Here is a 26,579-nt window from a genome sequence, read left to right as displayed (position 1 = left end):
AAGTGTAAAACTCAGATTCCTCCAGATCTTGGCACCACGAATAACCAAACTGTTTTTAATGTTTCTTTAGAGCATGCATTGGGGCATACTTATCAAATTTGCAGATGACACTAAATTAGGAGGAGTAGCTAATACTCCATAGGACTGGATTAAAATTCAAGAAGACCTGAATAAATTATAAAGCTGGGCCAAAGCTAACAAAATGAATTTCAACATGGAGAAATGTAAGGTACTGCACTTAAGGCGGAAAAATGAAATGCATAAATATAGGATAGGGACACCTGGACTAAGGAGACTACGTGTGAAAGGAACCTAGGAGTCCTAGTAGGCCACAAGTTGAACATGAGTCAACAATGTGATGCAGCAGCTAAAAAGGCCAATGTGATTTTAGGCTGCATCAACAGAAGTATAGTGTCTAGATCAAGGGAAGTAATAGTGCCACTCTATTCTGCTATGTTCAGACCTCATCTGGAATACTGTGTCCAGTTCTGGCACCACAATTCAAAAAGGATGTTGACAAATTGGAGCATGTCCAGAAGATGGCAACCAAAATGGTGAAGGGCCTGGAAACCGTGTCTTATGAGAAAAGACTGAGCTGGGTATGTTTAGCCTGGAGAAGAGACAGTTAAGAGGTGATATGATAGTCCTATTGAAATATTTGAAGGAGTGTCACAGTGAAGATGGAGCAAGCTTGATTTCTTCTGCTCCAGAGATTAGAACACGGAACAATGGATGCAAACTACAGGAAAAGAGATTCCACCTGAACATTAGGAGGAACTTCCTGACAGTAAGGGCTGTTCGACAGTGGAACACACTCCCTTGGAGAGTGTGGAGTCTCCTTCTTTGGAGGTCTTTAAACAGAGGCTGGATGGCCATCTGTTGGGGATGCTTTGATTGTGATTTCCTGCATGGCAGGGGGTTGGACTGGATAGCCTTTGTGGTTTCTTCCAACTCTATGCTTCTATGATTCTATGATTCTACATTATAAATCATTTTAAGGTAAGATGTTAAGTAGATGTCAAAAGCACTCGCCTGGAAGCAGTGGTGCTGTGTTGTTAAACTGTTCTGAAAAGGTTTAAGCCACATCTTTCCCAATGTCATAACCTTAGTGCACTTCTTTCCTGTCCTGGACGGTTAAAAATAGAACAAAATGCCCTCACAGCTGTCATGATCAACTAAGCCCTGCTGACGCAGTGGTTAAATGCCTGTACTGCAACCACTTATTCACAAACCACAAGGTTGCAAGTTCAGTACCAGCCAAAGGCTCAAGCTCAACTCAGGCTTGCATCCTTCAAGGTCACTAAAATGAGTACCCAGCCTGTTGGGGCAATGAGCTTACACATTTTAAACCATAAATGGGAGTGCTTAAGTGCACTGATAAGCGGTATAGAAATGTACTTGCTATTGCTATTGCTATGATCATGGATCTCACATATTTTATTTAGTTGCACCCTTAATATGTGTCTAAATTCAGTTCAAGGTCCATCACATTAGATGCCCAAGGTAGCCAATGTTCTCTTCACAAAGTATTGGGGAAAATAGACTTTGTGGTACTCAATGAAGGCATACCATTCTATTGGCAACAAATAATATAATGTCTGTACATGTGGCTTCAGTCTGCTACTGAGTCTAAACCTTGCTGTGTTAAACCATTTCTGTTTGAGAACTAATTTCCTATGGTCCTTTCCCATGAAAACCCACTGCCCCCGACTCTTCTTTGAGTTGTTGTTGTTGTTGTTGTTGTTATTATTATTATTATTATTATTATTAACCTTTATTTATAAAGCGCTGTAAATTTATACAGCACAGTACATATAATCTTTTTAATTGGACGGTTCCCTGCCCTCAGGCTTACAGTCTAAAAAGACATGACACAAAGGGAGTGGTGGTGGGGAAGGGGCCTTTCTAGTAGGATAATACATATAAAATACATAGCAATATAGGAAATGATTCAATAAAACAGGCACCAAAAGAACATCAAATAGTAAGCGACAATTATGCAATGCCTGGGAAGGCGTCTCTGAACAGGATGGTCTTCAACTCCGTTTTGAAGCTGGTTAAAGAAGTGATGGCTCTTGCTTGTGGGGGAAGAAGGTTCCAGGAGTGAGGGGCAGCGAGTGAAAAGGGCCGAATTTGAGATGGGGCAGAGGAAATCCTGGGCTGGGACAGTAGACCTTGGCAGTAGACCTTGACGGAGGGCCCTAATTGGAAGGTGAGGAGAAATAAGGTCTGATAAGTAAGGAGGGGCCAGTCCAAGGAGGGCTTTAAATGTCAACAGCCGGAGCTTATACTGAATACAGAAAGGGGGAGCCAGTGAAGGGATGCCAACACAGGAGAGATGTGGTCAGAGCGGTGGGCGGATGTGATAATGAGTGCAGCTGAATGCTGGACAGAAATTAAAGGACAGAGGTGAGTAAGAGGAAGCCCAGCCAGGAGGATGTTACAGTAATCAAGTCGTGAGACCATTAGGGCATGGACCAGGATCTTGGCAGTAGAGGCGGAAAGATAAGGTCGGATTTTAGCAGTATTGTCCAAAAAGAATCTACAAGCCTTGGCTGTGGTCTGGATCTGAGGGATACACGACAGAGAAGAATCAAAGATAAAACCAAGACTTGCTGGGCTTGCTGGACTGGTTAAATAGAAATGTTGTCCACAGAGACAGAAAAGGAGTGTTGAAGGGTGAACTTAGGAGGAAAGACAAGAAGCTCTGTCTTGGACATGTTGAGCTTCAAACGCCGATGGCGCATCCACTGCAAGACAGCTGTGAGGGAAGACAAGACTTGCTGTTCAAGCCTTGGAGAAAGGTCAGGGGTGGAAAGATACAACTGGGTGTCATCGGCATACAGATGGTAGGAAAAACCAAAAGAGCTAATGGGTTTACCTAAGGACAGTGTGTAGAGAGAAAACAGAAGGGGACCCAGAACAGAGCCCTGGGGAACTCCAACAGATAAGGGAACAGGAGAAGAAGTCTGACCACCTGCAACCACGGCAAAAGATCTGTCTGACAAATAAGATCTAAACCAGTCGAGAACAGAGTCTGAGAACCCAAGGTCAGAGAGTATGTCAACTAGGAGACAGTGATCAACGGTGTCAAAGGCTGCAGACAAATCAAGAAGGATGAGAACAGAGTAAAGGCCATTAGCCTTGGCCTGTAAAAGGTCATTCGAGATCTTAGTGAGAGCTGTCTCTGTAGAATGCCTTGGGCGGAAACCAGACTGAAAGGGATCGAGAATGGAGTTGGCTTCAAGAAATTCAAGACAGTGCGAATAAACAACCCGTTCCAAAACTTTAGAAAGAAAGGGAAGAAGAGAAATCGGACGATAGCTAGACAAAGAGGAGGGGTCAAGAGAAGGTTTTTTCAGAATTGGTTCCTGTAATACTTTGGTGTCACCAGGTAGGTGACTTCCTCTCTTAAAGAGTAGAGATGACATGGGAAGAGAACCAGGGGAATATGTTGGAAGAGGGCTTCAGTGCCTGCTCATTTGTAACAGACATGTTGTTCATACCAGCAAGATGAGCAGTGACGACTGCCCCAGTGAAGTGTTGTCTGGGAGGCTTTGATGGTCCCAGAAGAGACCTGCATGGCCGGTCACTCTCGAGTCAGTGGTAATGCTGCAATGCTTTTGAACGCAACCCAGACCACTGTGGGAGTACAATGAACTTCCTTGACCATCAGACTTGAAAATAAATCATGTTGTGTTCTTTTTGATTCAGGAAGAGGACTATTATTAGTTTTTCCTCTTCCTTGCTGGGCTTGCTAATGAGTACAGCCACTTGTGTCAAGAGAAACATGATGTTCCATTCCCACTCATACCTACGGGTGCCAGCTTTAAGGTGTATGTATTCACCAGATGGCTGGCTAGATTGCCTGCTGACTCCTGACTCATCTTTGCTACAAAGGCAGAGCAATTGGTGAGAGCAAACTGCCTCTCCACCAGCCCCCTGTGCTTCAGATGTGGAAGGAGTAGATCCACACTGTGGCTCATGCTAACACCATTTTGATTTAAAGCCTGTAGCTTGGATCTTTCCATCAGCAGGAAGCTTTAGATGCAGCTCAGTTTTTCTGGTGGCTGAAGAGGAGAGGAGGCATTCTCTCTGCTTCCCTGATATCCCTTCCAGGAAATGATTAACCAAGGCAGGGATGAAGATTCATTAGCGTTTATTAGTCCTACTGTGCTGAAGGAACCCATGCCCTGTGTCTTTAGCTTCCAAACCCCAGAGGAATAGCATGCCTGCTAGCTGCAGGAAGCACAAAATGAAAACATTACTCTCCTAATAAGAATTCTGGTTCCCCAGTTAAATTTCCCTTCGGTTCCCAAATGTTTTGTATTGCAGTAATTCAGCTGAGCATTTAGAAATAAGAGTTTGGGCACCCAAGGAAAAGAGACAGCAAGGCAATGTGAACACAGCAAATGTAAGACTTCTAGCAGTGAATGATGGCAGTACCTCACTGTTCGGTATGCTAGAAATTTGGTGACTGAAGGACAATTTTTGGGGGGGTGGGTGGGTAGAATTCTTATTTGTAGTAGCTACATCCCTGATGCCTCTTGTTCCTATCAGTCATTTGCTGGTGATCTAAATTGGTCAAATCCATTGCTTTTACGGAACCAAAACTGTTGGTTCTAGTCTTGTTTGAGGAGCCCATACATGATAGAAGGACTGTAGTTCAGTGATCAGACATTTGCTTTGCAAGCAGTTCCCAAGTTCAGTTTGCAGCATCTCCAACTCTTTTAGGTGTTTTTAAAGCATGAAGATATCTTCCTGAAGATCAGCTACCAGATTAAACAACAGTTGCAATAATGGATAAATAGGTTTGAGTTCATATCAGGCTGCTTTCTGCCTTCCATCCAGTGGACTTTACTGCATAGCTGTATTTAAAGGGGAAGCCCTATTTTATCCCAGCTCTTCCACTTTTCTGCTGCAAAGATGTCCCTTCCAGTGCCAACTCAGTGTGAGACCCACCCCTCAGCATGCCTACCTTTTTATCTTTCCTAGTTTGATAGGTAAACAGACATTAGGATTCCTGACCCTTGAGATGAACTCTTCTCACAAAGGAGTATGCATCATGAAACTGACTCACGTAGAGCTCTAGATTCAATACAATTTGAGCCTTTTAGAGCAGTATAGCTCTACCATAACTTAAAATCTTGCTGAACACTAAGAAGGCCTTCAGTTCATTTCTTCTTGCAGCAACTCTGAGGGGCCATTCACACTGTGGAAATAACCCGTGGGAAACAAGGTTATTTCCACAATGTTCAGATTGGCATAGAATGTACCCGTTTGTGTGTGTGTGTAGTGGCTGCAGAAAAAAAAAACACTTAACCCGGTGCATTTTACACCGGCTCCCTTACCTCATCTTTCTGTGTGTGCCAGAGTGATCTGGATCTTCAGTAGTGTGAATATGCTATCGAATCAATTCAGATTGCCTGGCAACAGTTCAGGAAATGGTGGTGGTACCATTTCCTCTTCAGTGGGTGCTAGCGTGAATGGGAAGGTGGTTTAAATTGCCTCTGAGAGATTTGGGGGATGTAAAACTGATGCCCCCGTAGTGAGAACAACAATCCTGTGTTGCATCACCTTGGCGATCCAGATCTCCTCAATACAAAAAAGTAAGTGTGATTGCCCTCTGAGACACTTTAGTGTCTCAAGCTGGTGGTCTACAAAAAACATTGCCATTCTGAAGGCTGATTTGGAACTGGTTATCAAAGGTGAGGGCCTAAATACCCTGGAGGCTCCAGATCCTGTCTCATCTTGAAAGCTAAGCAGGTTCAGCCTTGCTGTAGGCTATATTTCAGAGGAAGAAACTGACAAAACCACCTTTGTGTTTTCTGTGCCTAAGAAAACCCTATGAAATGAATGAGGTCACTGTAGACTGACATACACATACATACATGAAAGGTGAGGCATTTTATCTAAACAAAAAAACTAGTAAATAATAGATAAAATAACCTCAGGTAGACTTCAGTGCTGTGCCTTGACACACAGAAGGAGTTGGTACCTACTATGTTTCAGTAGAACAGACTGCAATTTTAATGTGTATGGATCTGTTTTTTTTTCTTGAATAAAATAGACTTTTTAAAAGCTGTCGAAAAAGAGGCAATGCACCAAAGACAGAAATATTTTAGGATGGATATAGTGTATACTATATCTAGTTTTCTAGATTGTAAGCCTGAGGGCAGGGAACCGTCCAATTAAAAAGATTGTATGTACAGCACTGTGTAAATTTACAGCGCTTTATAAATAAAGGCTAATAATAATAATAATAATAATAATAATAATAATAATAATATACCTTAAAGTGTCATCTTTACCCTTATCCAGGCAGACTGGACATTTAGATTCCCAGGAGCCACATTTTATTGCAGTTCATACAGAATTACAACATTATAACATTGTCATCTGAAGCATCCCAAGCAATGTCCCTGAGTTTCACTTGCCTACCATGTAGTATGTTTATTTTTGCTAAAACAGGAAAAATGGCTGGGACAAAATGTGTCCAAACAGATGTGTTTATTGGATTTTTATTGGTTATGTTGCTTCCTCCCCCTCAAACAAGGTACAATATTCCACTTCATGTGAAAATATTTTTTCTAGCTTTGGTATTTGGATATTGTGAAATGTCTTTGATTCTGTACCCATATAAACTCTATGAACATGAGATATTTTTCTAGCCATTATCCCACTGGAATTCTCATTGGGGTCAGAAAATACCCAAATTAAGGCACATGATGAATTTTTTTTTAAATGTCTGGATGAGAGTTAAGTATCATTTCTCTCCATTCTACAAGATAATCTGTTTTCTTCAGCTACTATTGTTTCCTGGTCTCCTTAATTACTTACTTTGATTATGTGCCCCATGAGTTGAAAAATGTGGGTCTAGACTGAACTACTAAAATTTGCTTTAAGGCCATGGAAGAGAGCAATCTGCAAAGCTAATGAATACAAGTATAAATTGTACCACGATACAGTTATTTCTCATAGGAAGACAAACAAGGAGCCAGGAGGCGAAGCAAAAGCTTTCATACAGGGGAATCCCAGCTTGTCTGTTTAGCATAGCATATGGCTGTGTGCACAGTCTGGATTTAATTTCAGCTCAGAATCCCTTCAAGCTGTTTTCATCCAGTTCTCATTGTAATCCTTCATTTTTTGTAGGTTCAGTGTGGCTTTGGCCTGGAAGGAGTAATGATTCCTTTTGCATCTTGCTCTCAAAAAGTACCTGGCTGCACTATAAAGAGTCTCACTGTGTACACAAGGAGAAAACAAGCAATACCTTTTCCATGCTCTCAAGGAGGTGGAAGGAAGGAGGAAGAAAGCAAATTGCCAGGCTGGAGAATCAAAGCACACAGCCAACTTCTGTTATTATTTCTTATAGAGAGAGCTCTCCTAGTAAGAGAATATAGCAGTACAGAAGATGGCTGATTGCAGATGAAAGAGTAAAGGATTAAATAAAGCCACCTATAGCCATCGAATTGCTGGTGTTTATAGATTGTGTAAACTAAAGTACTAGACTGGATCTGGCATCTGCCTACAATTTGATTTGGAAATGTGGACTGAGATCATTTCAGTGGTGCTTTTAAAGTCACATGTACGTTACACCACTGCAGTAACTATTTATATTGTCGGAACTGCTGTCATGTGATTTCGCCATCTGGTCTGTTTTTCTCAAGGGATCTTCTTGAAACTGACCTTGCTATCTAAAATCAGGGCTTTCCTCCCTTTTCAGAATAAAAATAGTGAATGTGACACACCACGTTAGGTGACTACAACAGCATGACCTGGCATAATTGCCTAAAGGAAAGTGTGGCACTATTCAGCCTTTAAGAAGGCTCTTAAGACGGATGTCTCTCTGTCTGCCCAATTTCCCCCAATTTTAACCCTATTGTATTTTATTGTTTTTAAATTGTGAGTAGTTAATATTGTAGTTTTAGAATTGGGATGGGGGTTTGGAAGGGATTAATTTTGAATTTTATTGTATTTTTTAATGTACTTTTACTGTTGTAACCTGCCCGGATTCCTTGTGATTAGGTGGGTTGTAAATAAATAATTTATTATTATTATTATTATTATTATTATTATTATTGGAGGCAACATTCTTAATAATCTTCACTTCTTGACTTGACCCACACTATCAGAATACTGATAAGATGGTAGAAAGAAGTGTCTTGGCTGAGCCAGAGTATGGCTTTCCATCCCTGTGATTTTGTGTTAGGTTGGGAAATAAGGTAAAAAGACTACCCAGCACTGTTTTCTTTTCCATGAATCAGACCACATCAAATATTTGTACCTCAACTACATTGTGCCTGTAGAGTTATTTCTGCAGCCTAGAGTAAACAGTCCTGGTTGGTGGGATGAACAACTTAGATTCTGCTTAATACAATCTACCCGTTAATGCTGTGTCTGTTAAATCATTTGTGAGCATGGTGGGAGTATTTACTGTATATACTCATCTGTAAGTCTAAAAATTTATGTCCAAAAATTGACCTCAAAATCCCAGGTTGACTTATTTATGGGTCACTATGGTAATGTGATAGCAGCTCTTTCAGATTTCCCCATGCGGTGCAGCGTTTAGCAAGAAAGAGCCAAGCAAAAATAATCCTGGGTGATTAATTGATACTGCTGTTTGTTTAAGAGTTCATCTCCTGCCCGCATGTCTGGCTGAACGATGAAGCAAAAAGCTTCAGAGGCAGTCTCTCTTGCCACATCCACACACTGAAGAAGCCTCCAAGATTTACCCTCAACCTATCCCCAGGTCATGGCAAAATCCATAAATTTGGCCCCCAAACCTGACCTCAACTTATACATGAGGTCAACTTATAGTTGAATATATACGGTAATTCTGTTTTCTATTTGCCTGAAAAGCCACAATTTTTCAGATGTACTCATTTCTACTGGGATGCACAATTGGTTTTTTGAAGTAAACTAATTGGCCATTTTCGAAGCCTTTCTAAGACCCAAGAGGAGGAGAAAATTATCTAAACAAACATTTAGCATGTGTATAGTGCAGTCCTTTGTTCAAAAATTTGGTCTACAGCATTTCAACAAAACCTACTCCATATTTAATAGGATAGGAATCTTAAGCATTATTAACCAATCAGTTATTGCAAACCTATCTTAAAGCAATGCTTTCTGGCTGCCAGTAAATAAGGGTACTATTTAAACACTGCAGAGCTTGGGGGGGAAACATTATAGTATTGCATGCAGATAGCAATCACATTTGTTTTTAAGGTCTTAAGGCAGTGGTGCTTATGTAAATTCTTTACCAGAATCAGTGTCTAATATCCTACATCTGCCTGTAGCTCCACATGTTCAGTTCCATGTCTTCCCACTATGCAGCAACTGTCAAGCCCTGGGAGAGATACCTGCACTATTAGTTACCAGTGAGGAAGGAAAGGAAGTGATTCAGACCAAGGAGAAGCAGTTGGTCTCAGCTGGGTGGGGAAAGAACTGAGGGCACTCTCACTTCCTTCTCTCACCTCCCTGATAACAGCAGGGTCAACTCCTCAGGCTTGATAGCTACTGGGCAATAGGAGATTTTTAGACAGAACACAAGAGCAAGAGAATTGCCTTCTGTGCCCCATCCAAAATGGGACTCATGACAGGATGCCTGCCCCTGTGATTTAAGTCTAGCAACTCACCCAACAGGTCTACTTCAGTTGAATCTAGCTGGAGCCAGCACCTGGTTTTAGAATATAACAACTGCAATTTGCAAAGCTGACAGAACCTCAAAACGTTATAAGACATGAAGGGATACAACTTTTCAGCCCTTTAGGTAAGTAATTGTTTATTGGGATACTACAGAGATGCAGCTAGACTCTAATGACATCATTTTAGATCCACGTTCTTCACTTGTTTTTCCCCCCTTGAAACCTTGTAGGAATTCTAAATTATCACCTTAACTGTACACCAACAAGTTTTTCATGTGTTAAGACCTAATTTCTCTCCTCTCCTATTTGCATCAAATGGTGTTTGAAAATCCTAACCATTAAATATGAATGCAGTTAGGGCAGAGCTTTTGCCAACAGTGTTATACGAAAATTACCCACAGTAGAAAGAAAAAAAATCCTAATGGACATATGAAAACCTTGTTACATATTTAACACTGAGATCCTGCACTGTCAGACACAGAACAGGCAGCTGTAGAGCACCTTCAGGGTTTTGTTGCAACCACTTGTCTCCATGTACCCTGCAACTGGAAAAATGCTGCAGATACCATTTCTTAGGGACCATTCATTTCTTAGGACTACCCACGTGAAGTTCATATTCGCACCAAATCTCCCACAAGCGAATCCAAGGCTTCCACAACCGTTTTGGGGCAAATGCCCCTTAGCACAGGTCATTTAGAAGCAGGGTAAAAGCTGTATCTTTTTTTAAAAAACGGGTTTGGCGAATATGAACTTGCCCTTGATCATGATTGGGTCAAGTTCAGGGGAGGGATTTAGGTCAGAGAGAGGGCAGAGGGCAGAACTAGAGAAAAGGTGCCAAGAGTGATGGAGGAAGAGGATGAAGGAGCCGGGGGGTAAGAAGGGGGCCATGGAAGGCAATCGGGGTAATGGAGCAGGAGCAGGAAGAGAAGGAAGGAGCCAAAGGGTACCAAGAGAATCAGTGACAGAGGAGCAGCAGGAGGAGGAGGAAGATGAAGGAGCTGGGGGGAAGAAGGGGGCCATGGAGGGCAATCAGTAACGGAGCAGGAGGAGAAGGAAGGAGCAGGACGAAGGGTCAAGTTCAGGGTAGGTCAGAGGGAGGGCACAGGACAAAGAAAGCCTCTGCTCTCGCACCAGGCAGCTTTCTCTCTCTTTTTAGTTTTTTAAAATTATTTTTGACAGACTATGCGCATGTTTTTTGCTACAGGTAGATAGATATAGAGATAGAATGTGGCTGCCTGCCTGTTCACTTTCCCTTTCATTTCCTTGCTTCCAGCAGCAGGGCATTTTGCAGAAGGCTTTTTTCCTTTGCAAATGCTACAAAGCAAATGTTACAGATGTTTCCCTTTCCAATTTGGCAAATTGATACAGAATGCTTTTGCTACTGTCTGTAAGAAATTCAGGGGTAGCTGAGGGAAAGCAAAGGATGCACGGCATCCTTTTCTGGCATTCCGAGGTGAGGAATTTATTATTATTATTATTACATGTGTATGAAGCATTCTGGGGTGGCAAGGAGGGAGGATGCATGATGCAGAGATGGCATTAGCTTGCATTTTGGGGTTGAAAATGGGGCCAAGGGAAGATCCATAACCTGCAGTGACCCAAATACCCACAACATACACACAGGAGGTTTTTAAATTTGACAAAATATGTGCATACAGTACTGGCACCTGTTTGTTTGTTTGTTTGTTTGTTTTTTTAAAGGATGGGGGGGGAAGGGGGAAATCACCCATCTGGTTGCTCAGTCACTGTAAGAAACGTCACCTTGATGAAAGCGGAAGAGAATTTGATTGACAACAAAGGAGCCTTTTTTAAAACCGGTTTGGCAAATGAGAACTCTCCCTGAAGCTGTATGGGCACTTGCTTCTGGAGAGATTCGGGGGGAGGAGATCCAGATCTACCCAGTTCCATCCAGCACAAATAGCTCAGTATGAATGAGGCCTTAGTACCTCAATCTGCAGCACATCAGAAACCCAATGGCAGCATCACATGAAAATCTTCCACACTGTGCGACAGCCTGCAGATTGGGGTGCCTCACTTTGCCCCTTTGGATGGTGAGAAGAGCTGGATGGAATGGCAACTTTAGGTATTCTTTTTGGAAGAGATGAAGCAGAGGCGAACCAAGGCTCTCCACCGCTCCGTCCTGGATTTGTCCCTTTTCACGTCCTGCCCCTCACTTCTGGAACTTTCTTCCCCCACAAAACATGGCTCATCACTTCATTGATGACTTTTAAATCTGAGTTGAAGATCACCCTGTTCAGGGAAGAGTTCCCAGGTACTATGAATATTTATCTGATATTTTATTATAGTGGATGTTGATGTTTTAACTGTTGCCTGCTTTTTTAACTAATTCTATTTTATATTACTACGTATTGTTTATATGTATTTTGTAGATTGTACGCCATTGGCAGGTTTTATATTTTTAATTTATTTGTATGTAAAGTGCTGTGTACATTTACAGTGCTATAGAAATAAACTAAAATAATAAAGTACACCAGTGGGCCACTAGAACTGAAAAGGAATGAATCACCTAAAGAACCCTGGGCTCTGGAGGAGATCAGAGGCAATGAGAAGAGGTTTACAGTTGGTATGCTTGGGGGAAAACATTATAGTATACATTTCTTAAATACATTTTGGAGAACCCCAGAGTGTAGCTGCCTCTTGTGGTAGGATACTGCTGTTGCATCTGCCCAGATGTTCTCCTTTACCAGAAAGATGAACTGCTGCTACCCAGATTGTGGGATACACCAATTCCAAAAGGGAGCCATGAGACATAACAGGGCATCCGATCTTATGCCCCCTACTTGTTCAGATAGTAGACAACTGGTGTATTGTTGGACACTACTTGAACCTGTCAGCGCAACTGCTGGGTTCCAACAACCACTATCAGCAACTCAAACGAGTCCTAGGATTAAATCAGACCTTTGTAGCAGAAGCAGAAGCGTGGCTCCAAAAGCAGTTGAAATAACAGCAACTGGATGTCTTCCAGGAACTGAAGCAATGCAGGAACCTCCGGGGACACTCAGCAAAGCGATGCAAGACTTCTACTGATAAACCACCAGAGAAGCAAAGTCTCCCGAAGTGCTCTTTATTCACAGTGCTATAATACAAATACAGTAGTCCCTCGGGTCACGAAATTAATTCGTTCCGCCGCTCCGTTCGTAACCCGAGTAATTTCAACCCGAAAGGCTAGCGGCTAGCGCTGGAAAGCCGCTAGCCGCGCTTTGCGGTTGAATTTCGCGCCGAAAAAAAATTCGTAACCCGAAAAAAACATCGTAACCCGGAACAGTTTTTTCCTATCTATTTTTTTCGTATCCCGGAAATTTCGTAACGCAATCAATTCGTATCCCGGGGTACCACTGTACAGATCTCTAAAACTCAAACCATACCAAACCAACTCCTTACAAAACCCACAAGCTATCACTTGCAACCCTGGGTTTATATAGACTCCAGACCTGTGGTCTCCCAAACCCAGTGAGTTCCTGTGTGTAACCATGACAAGTGTCCCCTGTGCAATCAGCAGGTGGTTTCATCATCCATGGCTACGTTCACCTAGACACTAAAGTGTCCTTGAGCCAATGAGCATCAGCTGTGCTAATCATCCTTGTCCTTCTGCCGATGCTCATGGTCAAACACACACACACATCAAGCATTTCCCTGTGTGCTGTGTTTTAACCCCTCAAATCCCTGACAGAAGCACCCTGCGGTGCAATATATTCTTGAAAGTGCATTAAAGAGGCCATAAACCAGCCAAGGCCTTGCAAGGAGGAGCACCAGCTTCGTGAAGATGGTTGGTTGGTACAGGTCTAGTCAAATCTGGTAACAGTCCAATCAAGAGACAAACCTAAGCACAGTGTAGCATCTCTGAAACAATCCAAGTCAGAAATAGACAGTAATACATGGCTCAGAAGGCACTTAAGTCAGCACCGCTGCTACTGCAACAGCAGCAAAAATGAAGTGAGGCGGTAGTGGGATACATGTCCATCTAACATGTGGGAGTGGGCTGGGCTACCACTGAAATGCTTACATAACCATTCCAGAAGCTTCTGAATGACACACTGCACAGGTGCAGCTAACCCATTTGTGTGAGTCACAGAGACCATGGAAAAGATGCAAGGGATAGGTGGAAAAGAATAGTACCACCAGTAAATAAAAACATCAACTCTTTATGTTCAGTAGTTTGTCCCCCAAAAGATTTAAAGCTTTTGATATCTGTGAAATAAAGCTGTGTTGAAGAAACTATAAAGTCAGTTATAAATTATACACTATGATTTTTGTATCTTTGTGTTTTTATGTATGAAATTCAGTGGCTCAGAACTGATTTCTAGAGGAACTAATAAAATTAAACAACGCGAACTGGATACTGCTAAAACTCTATAGGAAAGACTCTTATTTGAGAAACATGGCAATATGAATATTTAGAGTATCGTTTCTTTCACAGTACCTGGGGAAATTTAAAAAGATAACTTGGCCAAATAATCACAAGCAAGTATAGTAAAAGTGTAAATACTTTAAAAAAAGTTTATTTGTACATTACATGTTAAGCAGAAAGCACAAGTCAAATAAGGATGGTTAAAGATATGTTTTCTAAAAGCTCTCAAGGTAACATACACTTATTGTAGAGTTCACATATACATACTTCAATGTATTTTCTGCACAAGAAACATCCACTTATTTGGTGGGAAAAGCAACAGGCTTTTAATAAGGAGCAGTGTGCCCCTTTCAAGGCACCAGCATGCCACAATTGGTCAAACATTCTTCACTTGTTCCCCATTTCCTTTGTCCCCTTCTTCCTTCCACCAAGAGGGACAGCTATAGGAATTCAAGGCACTCATCCCAGTGCTGCCAGTCCAGAGAACTTCCTGGAAAAGAACAATGCAGTACTCCAGGACTGTTTCTGGGCAGTCAGTGTGCATCCTTGGCGAAAGATGTGGAGTGAGTTAATAGGGAATGGGAAATCTTATGTATTCCAGTTTGAGATCTATCTGTATTACCTTGCTCTAATGAAGTACTGTATTAGAATATGAAAGCAACCTTAGTCTGTTTGGAGAGAGATGCCAGACAGCATGAACACTGTTTTTGTTTGTGGCCTATATATTAGTGTTAGCTTACCAGTTATTCTCTGGAGGAACAGCTTGACATGCCTCATGAAAACAACTACCACTCCAACAGATTTTAGCAGATTCACAGTATCACAATTTTCCCTTACAAGAACAAGGATTCCTCATTAACTGGCAGCATGTTATGATGCACTAAGAGAACTCAGTAAAATAGCTTAGTTAAGAACAGGTACCCATAGTTAACACTGCTTGCTCTTGAAATATGGGATGGTTCACATTGAAACTCAAAGCTTCCCTCATAATACCTTCTAGATTAAAAAAATTGATATTGCACTGTTATATTATACTCCAGCTGTCAATTCTCATTCCAAAGACTTATGAAACTGTAAAAAAAGTAAACTTAAGTCAATTTGTGCAGTCTTCAGCATTGCATCCGAGTAGTTGGAATTTGCAAAACCTTCATTACAACTACAGTAGCCTAAGCACAGTGGAATTTCTGCCCAGCTGCCTTCCTTATACAGTACAGAAACTGATTGTCCAGTCTTCAGCCTTCACACTTTGAGTTTCTTCTTCTGGTCAAAGTAGGCATCAAATCGTGCAAGTGCATAGTCCTAAGTGAGAAAAATACTACAGTTCAGTGTACTGAGCTACTTTGCATGCTGCTCTAAGTACACATTTCACATTACTAACATATTCCACACAGACAAATCTTAAAAAAGGCTATCAAACCATCTCTTCTTCTTCAAAGTCTTTTTTTAAACTAAAAGGACAAAGCAATGTTAAAAATATAAGTCTTCCTCAACTTCAACTGTGTTGCATGTTAAATCTTACCCAACAGCAACTACAACAGGGATATGAAGAATAATAAAATTAATATTCCTGCTCAAATCTTTGACATTTGTATAAGCTTGTTTTTGGAAAGAAGGCAAAAAGTAATAATGAGGAGGAGAAAGATGACAATATTAACTCAAGTTCAACACAAATGGTGATAAACAGCAGATCTCTCTTAGGTGTTAAAATCAACATCCACTTAGGAAAGAATAGAGAATATCTGACCCTCAGGTCACATGAGTAATTTGAGGGTTCCCTAGCCCAGTAGCTGGCTTCTTGTGCTATCTCTAGTAAGTAATGAAAAAAATAAGAGGGTATTCAAATATTCACAAAAGACTGGCATATAACTCAGCTATGTTAAAACAAATGGGGGAGGGGTAGAACTATTGCCCTCTGAAGTGTTCCCAAGTAAAAATGCCTAGAAACTGCACTGTGCTTTTTATGCTTGGTGCGTAGTTGGCCATATATAGATATTACGTCTAGTTCCACCACCGTTTTAACTCTGCCCACTCACTCTATCTGCACCCCTAATACCCCCTTAGTCCTGCTGCTAAAATGTAGGGCCTGTGATCCTTCCCAAACTTGAAACTGGGCCAAAAATAGTTCCCAAGCCCTGCATTCAGGGCCTGGTAACATATGAGTTGTGGCTGAGTTGATAAACTAAATGTTGAATAAGAAAAACATCTGAATATAAATCAGATCATGGGAGTTCCTCATACAGAGATTCAGTAATTACTGTTGAGCATACAAACAAATATTTAAAAATAGAATTTTCAAAAGCATACCATGTATCCAAACTCAATTGATGATAACTTGGCTTGTATAATGGACCACAGACCCCAGAAGAAATGTGATGCAAGGGCAAACCTGTCAACAACAAAAAAATGAAATTATAAAGAAGCTACTTGTTTCAATATCAAATTGAAATTCACTTTTGCCTCTTTTGACTAGAATGCCCTAGGACAGGAGTAGATAACATGTATCCTCTTTCCACTGCATATATACTTCAGCTACTGCCCCATTCAAAAATCTCTGCTGTTGTTACTATGGCAAAAGAGCAGTGGTTTTTTTTAAATCCTGCTATTATACTGCCGCTTTAAAAATGATAATTTTTGCTTCAGAACAAAGCACTCAGGGAGTATACAGCTTAAGTCAGATCTTAAGATTTTATGTGCCATCGTAAACCTTAACCAAAAATCAAAATTCAGCAACATGATTTTTTAAAAACTTATTACAGCATTTATATCCCATAATTACCTATGGTATTTTCAAAATAAAGTCCAAGATTACCTATTTACTTCAATTAGCATTTCTTCTTCTATTTTGGACTTGTCTTCACTGCTCAGGTTTTCAAACCCATTTTGAGATGCAGCTAGGTAACTGGAAATGAAATGGAGCTAAGAGACAGATAATAAATGGTCAGAACTGCAATTTAGCTTTCATGCTGATATCAAATAAGTATAGGTACACCTCAGTTAACAAAGACCCTATACAGATGGGCCTTTTAGTATGTCCTTGCGACGTACTAGGGTTGACCAGGAGCATCCTTTTTAGACACTCCCTAACCCTAGTACATTGCCAGGATGTCAAAATGGTGGCGCCCTGTCTACATGGGTGCCACCATTTTGACGGGACGGCCGTGTCGCATCCAAACGGCACGGCCGTCATGTTCTGGCGCCGCCGCAAGGCACTTGTGGCACCCTTTCAACTAGATTGTCGCGGGAACGGTGCCAGGGGGAAAGGGCGGCTGTGGCTCCCGAGGATTGCCCTAATTGTCCACTATTACCAGCAACAAAATGTGGAACAAATTCTAGACCAAACTGTAGGGCAACTACAGGACAAAACTCAGCCCAAAGTGTAGGACATTTAAGAAAAATGGAAGACCTTAAATGTCCTACATTTTGGCCTGAGTTTTGTCCTGCAGATGTCCTACAGTTTGGTCTCAAATTTGTCTTACATTTTGTTCCTGCTAATAGTGGACAATTATGGCAACCCTAGGCACGAAGCCCCAAGGACACCCCTTTTTGGGACCAGGGAGGAGCAGCATTTTGCCACTTCTCCCTGGTCCCAAATAGCGCTGTATTGGGGAGTTTGGGCTGCCGCTGTGGCTGCCCTGGCCCCAATAATTGGCGCAAAGGGGCAGATGCAGCCCACCCCAAATTGGCAGTCTGTATCCCGCCAAAGCCTCTAATAAAGAAGCTCCTTTTTACAAAGTTCAACCCCCCCCACCCCTTTATTCCTTCTTGTGCTGCCTTGCTGGGAGTTTCTCAGTAGCATGGGCATGGGAGAATGGTAAACAGGGCTAGAGAAACATAGGCTTTTGGTGTAGTGTGTATGCAGTGAACAACATAACAAGGTTTGAGCTAGGAAAGAATAGGATTTTGCTCCAACCAATTATATTGTTGCTCTGTGTGTCTGCCTAGAACAGATGAGGTAAACAGCAGCTGTCTCTAGAATCTCCTATTGAGAATACACAAGCAGCAATACAGAGAGAAAAGAGAAAACCCGATAAGGCTGCCTCACCAGCTGCCACCACAATGTTTTAAAAAATATGATCTATAGAGCAAAATGGAAATCAGAAGAAAAGTTGTAGTTGGTAAAAGAAAGAAAAAATCCCAGAAGTATTTTGGAAGGAACCATCAATGTTTTTGTTTTCTTACACAAAGCTTACCTGGCCTTGTGATTTCATTTTCCACCTGTATATTTTTAATTTTGAATGAAAAGCTTTCTGAAACGTGTTGCTGTACTTTTCTACCAGACCCCCTGCATACGGGGAAAATGTGTACGCTCAAACCCCATTTATTTCAATGGGAGAGCGTTCCTGCGTTCGGTGTGATGCACGTGCCATTGTGTTTCTGGTGGCTTAACCTGTCACGTAAGATTAAAGCCGGATATGGCGCAGGTGCGCTGTATAGGAAACTACAGTAACCTAATTCTTCCTACCTCTGGTACCAAATTTTCAGTAAGGCCCACGAACACATCTACTTAATTAAATGAAGTATACCTGTAGTTTCATTTATTTAAAGCTTTAGTATAGTTTTAAAATCTGCAATATTCATTTTCAGTGCAATGTTGACCTTAGCAAAGCTTTGCACCCTGAGTTTTGCCTTGACAAAATCTTTCAGGGTCTCTGATGTACTGTAATTCAGTCCCTGATATAAATAGTATTATTTAGTGTTTGTTGTTGTTAATTGCCATCAAATCAACTTTGAGTTATGGCGATCCTATGAATGAGAGACCTCCAAGGAACTCTGTCATCAACAGTCCTGCCCTGGTCTTGGAAACCCAGGGCCATGGCTTCCTTGATTGAATCTATCCACCTGTAATGAGGTCTTTTTCTTTTCTCACTGCCTTCTATCCTGCCAAGTGCTTAGGTGCATTATTATACATTCACAATTTGAACACAAGTATTGAGGTAAACAAAATATACCCTATGCAATTTTACGAGGCTGCTCTGGAAATTCTTGAAGCATGAAGCAAGATTTACAAAGTATCCCAGAGACTCCAACTTTCAGTGCTTCTCTGCAGTACATTGGTATTGGGACAGAAAAATGTACAGTGATCATACTCTGTATAACAGTGGTTCTCAACCTGTGAGTTGGGACTCCTTTGGGGGTCGAACGACCCTTTCACAGGGGTCGCCTAGGACCATCAGAAAACACATATTTGAATGTAGCAATGAAAGTAATTGTATGGTTGGGGGTTGCCACAAAACGAGGAACTATATTAAAGAGTTGCGGCATTAGAAAGGTTGGGAACCACTGCTGTATAAGAAAGTGAACTTAATTAAGCTATGAAGTTTAAGCTGAAGATACAGAAAACTCTGGAATAAAATAAGTATTCCAAGGAATAAAATTGAGAAATAAGTTTGAATTTCAAGTTTAAAGACAAAAATCAAGCCTACCTGTTGCTTTCTTGAGGGATACTTCAAGGAGTTTGCTTTGAAAAATGGGTATTTTTCATACACATAGTCATACATCCATTCACAGAAGTGATTTCCAATATCAAACCCTCTGGAATAAGAATAATAAATGTAAAGAACATTTTAAAGGTTATTATAACAATAAAAATGTAAATACTACAGGACTGGCAATCTGTTTTAAACGTTAGGCTAGCCACACAGAATCAATCATAAGATCATAGAGTTGGAAGAGACCTCAACCGAACCTTGCAAAGAAAATGTTTTTAAAAAATATAAAGAAAACTCATTATTATGCTAAATAACTGAGCTTAACTTGGGACCTTACATATATAAAAGACAAGCTTTGCCATCAGAACTTACCAAAGTCCTTCACAAGAGGCTTTTTATCTAACCTCTTTTTTTAGATGCAGTGAAGGCTTTTGCAACTGGCAAAATGCACTATGTTTGTAAGTGGTAAAGAAATGGAATAGCCCATCCTTTCTCAACCTAAGGCACTACAGATGTTAGACTAGACCTTCCACCATACTTGACTATTAATCATGCTATCTAAAGCTGACCAGAGTAATACAGCAAACATCTGGAGTTACCAAGTTGGGAAGGGATAATGAGCCCCTGAAATTGAAATTTGTTGTGGATAACGATCAGGAACGAGCAGTTAACTGGCTTTAAATTCCAAATATTAAAACATCTCTATAGTTTGAAAGTTCAGCTTGGCTTATCTGTCTCTCTGGCCCAGGTTAGTTTTGACTCTACATTTCCCAAGTGTTTGCATAGTCCACTGGTATTTGGTTTAACAGATGCTCACAGCTTTGAAAGATTAGTATCCATTCTATGTATCTTTTTAAACTGTGGCACATGAGCAGCAGCTTTATTTACTTGACTCCTAATGCCTGCCCAGCAGAACACAGACTGGGTCCATTTCTAGCCAGATAAGCCATCTACGGAGTCCCTTACTACCAGGAAACTCATATAGAGTTCTGCCAGTTTTCATGTCTATAGAAACGTTAAAGACATGTAGAGTGCCATCCAACACCACCTATTCCCTTGTGCAACAATTCTACAGCAGATTTCAATGTATGCTATTTCCACTGCACAAATACTACAAGTGAACTAATTTAGTAGTACTGAGATAACAGGTTAGATGAAAATAGACATGCTGTAAGTCAGATTTCTTTCCACATTTTATGAATGAGACACAAACAGGCTAGCTTGTGAAGAATTATTTTTATTCTGTTTCTTAACAGACTGCAAGTGAAATGATGTGTGAGAACACTTTTAACTTTACTCTTCTTTCCAAATTTAATAAAGTTGTCTGACTTCAAAGATTATACACCAATGATACTTAGTTGGCCTACTGTTTTACCAGACTTGGGCAAACACTAATGGCTCAAAGCAGACAAAAACAAATGTTAAATAAGCAAATGCAATTCAGACAAATTAAACATTTACTAACTTTGCATTTCCCCTCATTTAAGGCCAGCAGAAAGGTTGAGCATTTATTTACCTGTAATTGTAGCTGCTGTATTCAAAATCAATAAGCATTAGCTTTTGCTTCTCTGAATCTTCTCTGCCTTCAAGAAGCAAAATATTTCCTGTTGTGGGCAGGAGAGAAAGTGAGGAAATTAACTAATCTGAAACATTTATGTAACTACACACAAATATTATGACTCCAAAATATTACTTTGGGCTCAAAAATATTCCATTATCAAAAGAATATCCACCATGACAACAGATGGGAGGCATGCATGCAGGGTTTGTTTACAAGTACTCCAGAGGATATAACCAATGGTGTGATACCTTTGACTAAGGACTGGGCAGAGTTACAAAAAATGATTTTGACAAAAGCTAAATTATTTTCCTCCTTATACAATGTGTTATACAATATGAATGGAGCTGTGACATGGTTTACTGCACTAATTCTGTATCTCTTTGCAGTGCAGCATTAAGATTCTCACCATTCTCCTTCAGGAAGCCTACCACAAACTAAGAACTGCAGTCTACAGTCTAAACCAGAAGCTCCTTCAATTGTAAATGGAAGTTTACAGCAAACCAATGGTTATACTTTGGTACATAGGGATATGAAATACTCAGGTTAGGAAATTTTCGGGATACGAAAAAATCCCATAGGAAAACATTGTTCCGGGTTACGAATGTTTTTTCGGGTTACGAAAAAAAACTTTTGGTGCTTTTTTCGGCTTTTTCGCACGGAATCGCGGCTTTTCCCCATTAGCGCCTATGGCAATTCGGCTTACAAAGGCTTTTCGGGTTACGAAAGCGGCCGCGGAACGAATTACTTTCGTAACCCGAGGCACCACTGTACTTTGTAAGACACTATCTTTCATTCTTAACTTTGGCCCCATACAGACAGGCCAAAATAAAGCTGCTTTGGATCACTTTGGAGGTATGCTGTTTAAATGATGCATGCATCCGGAAGCCACACCAAAACCATGCTCCAGTCTTAAGGGCTGGATTGTGGCTTTGGCATGGCTTCCCGACTCTTAGGATGCATGCATCATTTAAACAGCATACCAAAGTGACCCGAAGCAGCTTTATTTTGGCCTGTCTATATGGGCCCTTTATTTTTAAAAAGATCATGACAATTGCAAAAAGGAAACAGTGTTATCGTACCTTCTTGGCAGTCATTATGGCAAAACACAACTGGAGATGCAGTAGCTTCCAATAACGACCTGGAAAAGAAATGGAACCAACAATGAAACAGAGTTTCACTGAAAGGGAAAAACAAATAGTATCTATTCAGCGAGTCTGCTCAACCCGGGACTACCAACAGGATTCAGTTCTAAGTACATCACCAAAGTACTAGTTGTCTCCTTTCCTTCTAGGAACAACACTTATAAAACAGCAACTGGCTCAAATTAAGGGGCCTCAGATATAATTCCTCCCTCCCTCCCTCTGCTTTTTATTGTGTAAGCATACTGTGGATGCACTGAAGGGTTTTGATGGAAAAGAAGCCTTTACTACTTTTAATTTATTTTTATTTTTTTAGAAAACTTTCAGAATCTGATGCTAGAAGTATTTTTAAGGAAGAGAAAATGTACTGTTTCAGTGTATCTAAATACTTGTTTCTTTACAGACAACTGGGCTGAGAGTTCAGTAACCACTACAGTGTGGACATGTACCTCAATGAATTAAAACCAGGTGTGTCTCAATGATTTCAAATGAGGAACAGACTTCATAGCGGAAGTAGCCAAACATGCAACTCCCTGAGGCTTTGTGGCCCACAACCCTTCCAAATCTCTCCCATTTCTGGCCCAAAACTTGTGATCACCCTCTCCTGTAAGCCCCCAGAAGTAATTCACCATTTATATAGGTTGCAAAGCTGTTTAACATCATTACATACCACTTTTTTTTCCTGGAAACAGGAGTGATTTCTGCCCACATCCAAGTTTATTTAGTGGCAATTTCAGTGGTCTGTATGGCCCTTGAAGTGTCCTGGTGCAGAAAACTGATCCCCAAAGCTACAGAGGTGCCCATCCCAGCTCTATACCTAAAACACACTGCAAAGCTAGCCTAGGTTACTGAAATATCCTGACTAATCTCAGTGAAACCTACAGCCTCAAGGGACAAGGAGTCCTGCTGAATCTCAGCATGTGATCTGCTACATTAACTTCCCAACTAAACGATTAGAAGTTACCATATATACTCATCTATAAGTCTAAAAAATTATGCCCAAAAATTGACCCCAAAATCCCAGGTTGACTTATTTATGGGCTAGTATGATAATATGATAGCAGCGCTTTCATATTTCCCCATGTGGTGGAAGACAGTCTCTTTTTCTCTTGCGCCAAGCAGAAAGAATCCTGAGTTATTAATTTCTTTAAAAGAAACACAGACCCTCTCCCACCGACACTGGAAAGCTGAAGCCAACGTTGACACAGCTTCAATTAGAGTCTTTCTTGCTGTACGCACACATACACAAACTGAAGGAGCCTCCAAGTTATACCCTCGACTTATCCATGCGTCATGACAAAATCCATAATTTTGGCCCCCAAACCTGCCCTTGACTTATCCATGAGGTCGCCTTATAGTCAAGTATATACAGTAGTTGCTAATCAGCTGCAATTCAAGTATTTCTTTAGATATCCAGATACATTTACAGAGATACAACTGTTAATGAGATTCAATATTAAAATGCATATGAAGAAAATCCATATATGATTTTCACTAACAGTTACACTTGAAAAGGCCTATTTTCCATCACATAACAGAGTTGTAAATGAAATGTAAACTGTTAAAAGCTGAAACATTACCGTAGTGTTTTCAGTTCTTGAGTCAGGTTGTAACTGAGAATCTTGTTCAGTTTTCTAACACGGGATTCCCTGGTAAACTTAATTCTCATCACTTGATTTAAGTACCTGCATAATGAAATTTTTGTGCAATTAATACTCCTAAGTCAGAGTGCCTACCTACTTATGTCTTCTACAACCATCCTAAAAGTATTCTGAAAAAAAAAATGCAGTTTACTTACTTCTCCATGGTTCCAAAGAGCCACTTGGGTTCTTTATTAAATGGCATTTTCATACCATGAAATCTTGCCATTTTCTCAGCTATTTCTGCTGATATATCAGGCAGGCTCAGTTCTTCAGTATCTAGTTTTCTACTCTGAAACACACAGCACAGTGGAAGTTAATTATAAGAATACATTTCACATAAATTTCAAACCACCAAAACAGTCAGACTGTAGTGACAGCAATAAATATTTGGAATCCAGTGAGTGAAGCACTTTCCTGAGCTTGTTTCAGTGCTATAGTTTACCAGATCTTTCCCTACAGGGCAGAGTACACCACAGTTCATTCCATTAACTCCAACTAGGGAACTGTGCTTGGGATGGAGAACATTTTTACCTCCACCCACCAGATTGCACTGCTCCTCCAAAATGAAACAGTTAGTGACACTACTACTAGTTTAATTTTCAGACAATTCAGGCTTTTTTTTTGGGGGGGGGAATGGAGAAATACAGTCACATTAGCTATTCAAAGCAATTTCATTGAAGGCTTGCAAAATAACTCCCTGAATTTTTAAAAGAAACCTTTGGGGGCATGGGAGTTTGGAAAATGTCCTGGGGAGATTTAAGTGCTGGGGCTTCACGCAGCTCACAGTTGCACTTTCACGCAGCTCACATCTGAATTAGCCGATGTGCTATAAAAATTTTAAAACCCGAGAAATTATTTCCATATAATCAAACCTAACTATAAAATGAAATTACTATACATTATTGCTTGTTGTTATTGTTTGCCTTCAAACTATTTCTGACTTATGGTGACCCTAAGGCGACTCCATCATGGTGTTTTCTTGGGAAGGTATGTTCAGAGGAGGTTTCCTATTGCCGTCCTTTGAGACTGAGAGTGTGTGACTTGCCCAAGGTCATCCATTGTGTTTCTTGGCTGAGCAGGAACTCTGTTCTCCAGAGTCACAGTCCAATACTCAAACCACTATGTGGCTCTACATTATACACTGGCAAATAGTTTATTTGCACATCTGTATTTTTTAGCAATCCACACAGACAGTGGTTACAACTACCACCACCATACTAATGGCAGCTAATAATTGGCACTCACAGGAATGAATTCCTCCAGACGGCCTTGGGGAAAGATTCCATAGAGCTTTGGTCCAAGTGCTCTCTCTGCAAGAATGGCAAACATAACACTCTCCAGAACAACAGCTTCTGCCCCCTAAAGAGAACAAGGAAAATGAGACTGGGACAAATATAATATCTAAGACATGTCAAAAAAAAAAAATCTTACAAAGAAATACAAGATAGTCCAGTAAGATACACAGTCTTATGATATTAAACTATTAGGATCCTGTAGTGTACTGTTTCATCGAAGGCTTGCTGAATATCTTTATTGGAGGTGAAGCTTCAATAACGACATTATTTAGGTCCACTGGCAATTACCATATATACTTGTGAATAGGTCAATCTTGTGTAGGTTCTAGGGCCAAAATTCTGGATTTTTATATGACCCATGGATAAGTCGAGCATAAAACTTGACATGTAACCATGCATGTAAAGGATGTCCTACTTTCTAATCCTGTGTCTTCCCAGCCTGGCTGTCCCCTCCGGAGACAAATGAGCAGGGAAGAGGCTTGGAGAGGGAGCTTTCACTCTTCCTGTGTCTTCCCAGCCTGGCTACCCTCTCTGGAGGCAATCAGGCTGGGAAAAGGCTTGGGGAGTGGACAATTGCTCTCCCTGCCATCTTATTACCGTATTGACTTGTGTATAAGTCGACCCAGGTTTTTGGGTCAATTTTGCAGTATAAATTTTCTGACTTAAACATGAATATATACTGCATTTTGATATAAATACACTAATTTCCTTGGGAGTGTGTTATTGATGTTCACTACAGTTTACCACTTTAGTTTTAGGAAAGCATAACAAAACTTTCTTTCTAAGCTATTCAGTCTTCACATTTGAACCTCTGACTACTTGTTAAACAACAGGCAATTTGTACTTACTGCAAGCTGATGTTCTGAATACGAGACAAATGGCCTTTTAGAATGCAACTGTACATATCAGAACTTACAGAGAAACTCAAATTATACCCCTCTTATGCATATGAATGCAGTATCATTGACAGCATGCTGTAGCAAAGAAAGTGAAGGAACTAAAATAAAAGAAGTCAGGTCTACTAAGAATCCACCTCTGTGAGGCTATACCCTTCCTCACCTGTCATTTGGCAGCAGCAACCACCCTGCACTCTTCATATTCCACTGGGAAGAATCTGCTACAACCTAAGAGGACTAGACTTACTGCAGTAACCCAGAGATCCTTTTCATCAGCCACTCCCAGACTCTGGAACGACCTGCCGGACGAGATCCGTCAGATCACCACCTTGGATACCTTAAAGAAGGCTATTAAGACGGATCTCTTCCAGCAGGCCTTTCCAGACTAGAACACACTTGCTAGCTTTATGTACCCTACCAGACTCCATTTTAAATTTTTATCTGATTTTAGTGTATTGTATATTAATGACTTGATTATGTTTTTATGTGAGGGGGGAGGGTGGGAGATTATGGAATTTTTAATCTCTCTCTTTTAATTGTACCATATTTTACTGTTGTAATCTGCTTGGATTCCCTGAGATTAAGCGGAATATAAATAAATTA

At 40.7% G+C, this 26,579-nt stretch overlaps 1 protein-coding gene across 3 annotated transcripts in view; it reads right to left on the bottom strand.

The window, feature by feature from the left end:
* Positions 1-14,144: 14,144 nt before the first annotated feature.
* CHKA (choline kinase alpha) overlaps positions 14,145-26,579 on the bottom strand; it is a 31,053-nt gene continuing 18,618 nt past the window's right edge. Inside the window, exons 4-12 of one of the 3 annotated variants that reach the window (XM_042446489.1) lie at positions 25,031-25,144; positions 23,941-24,074; positions 23,723-23,827; positions 22,083-22,141; positions 20,959-21,046; positions 19,437-19,545; positions 16,823-16,929; positions 16,318-16,399; positions 14,145-15,312 (exon numbers count right to left, since the gene is read on the bottom strand). In XM_042446489.1, the coding sequence (XP_042302423.1) occupies positions 15,253-15,312; positions 16,318-16,399; positions 16,823-16,929; positions 19,437-19,545; positions 20,959-21,046; positions 22,083-22,141; positions 23,723-23,827; positions 23,941-24,074; positions 25,031-25,144 (858 nt within the window). In that variant the 3' untranslated portion in view covers positions 14,145-15,252. The remainder of the gene's footprint in view (positions 15,313-16,317; positions 16,400-16,822; positions 16,930-19,436; positions 19,546-20,958; positions 21,047-22,082; positions 22,142-23,722; positions 23,828-23,940; positions 24,075-25,030; positions 25,145-26,579) is intronic. The other 2 variants (XM_042446504.1, XM_042446497.1) reach the window with 2 other exon arrangements.

This window comes from Sceloporus undulatus, chromosome 1 (genome assembly GCF_019175285.1).
Source record: "Sceloporus undulatus isolate JIND9_A2432 ecotype Alabama chromosome 1, SceUnd_v1.1, whole genome shotgun sequence".
Taxonomy (NCBI): Eukaryota; Metazoa; Chordata; class Lepidosauria; order Squamata; family Phrynosomatidae; genus Sceloporus; species Sceloporus undulatus.
Note: the sequence above shows the minus strand (reverse complement) of the source record. Positions and strands in the feature narration are given on the sequence as shown.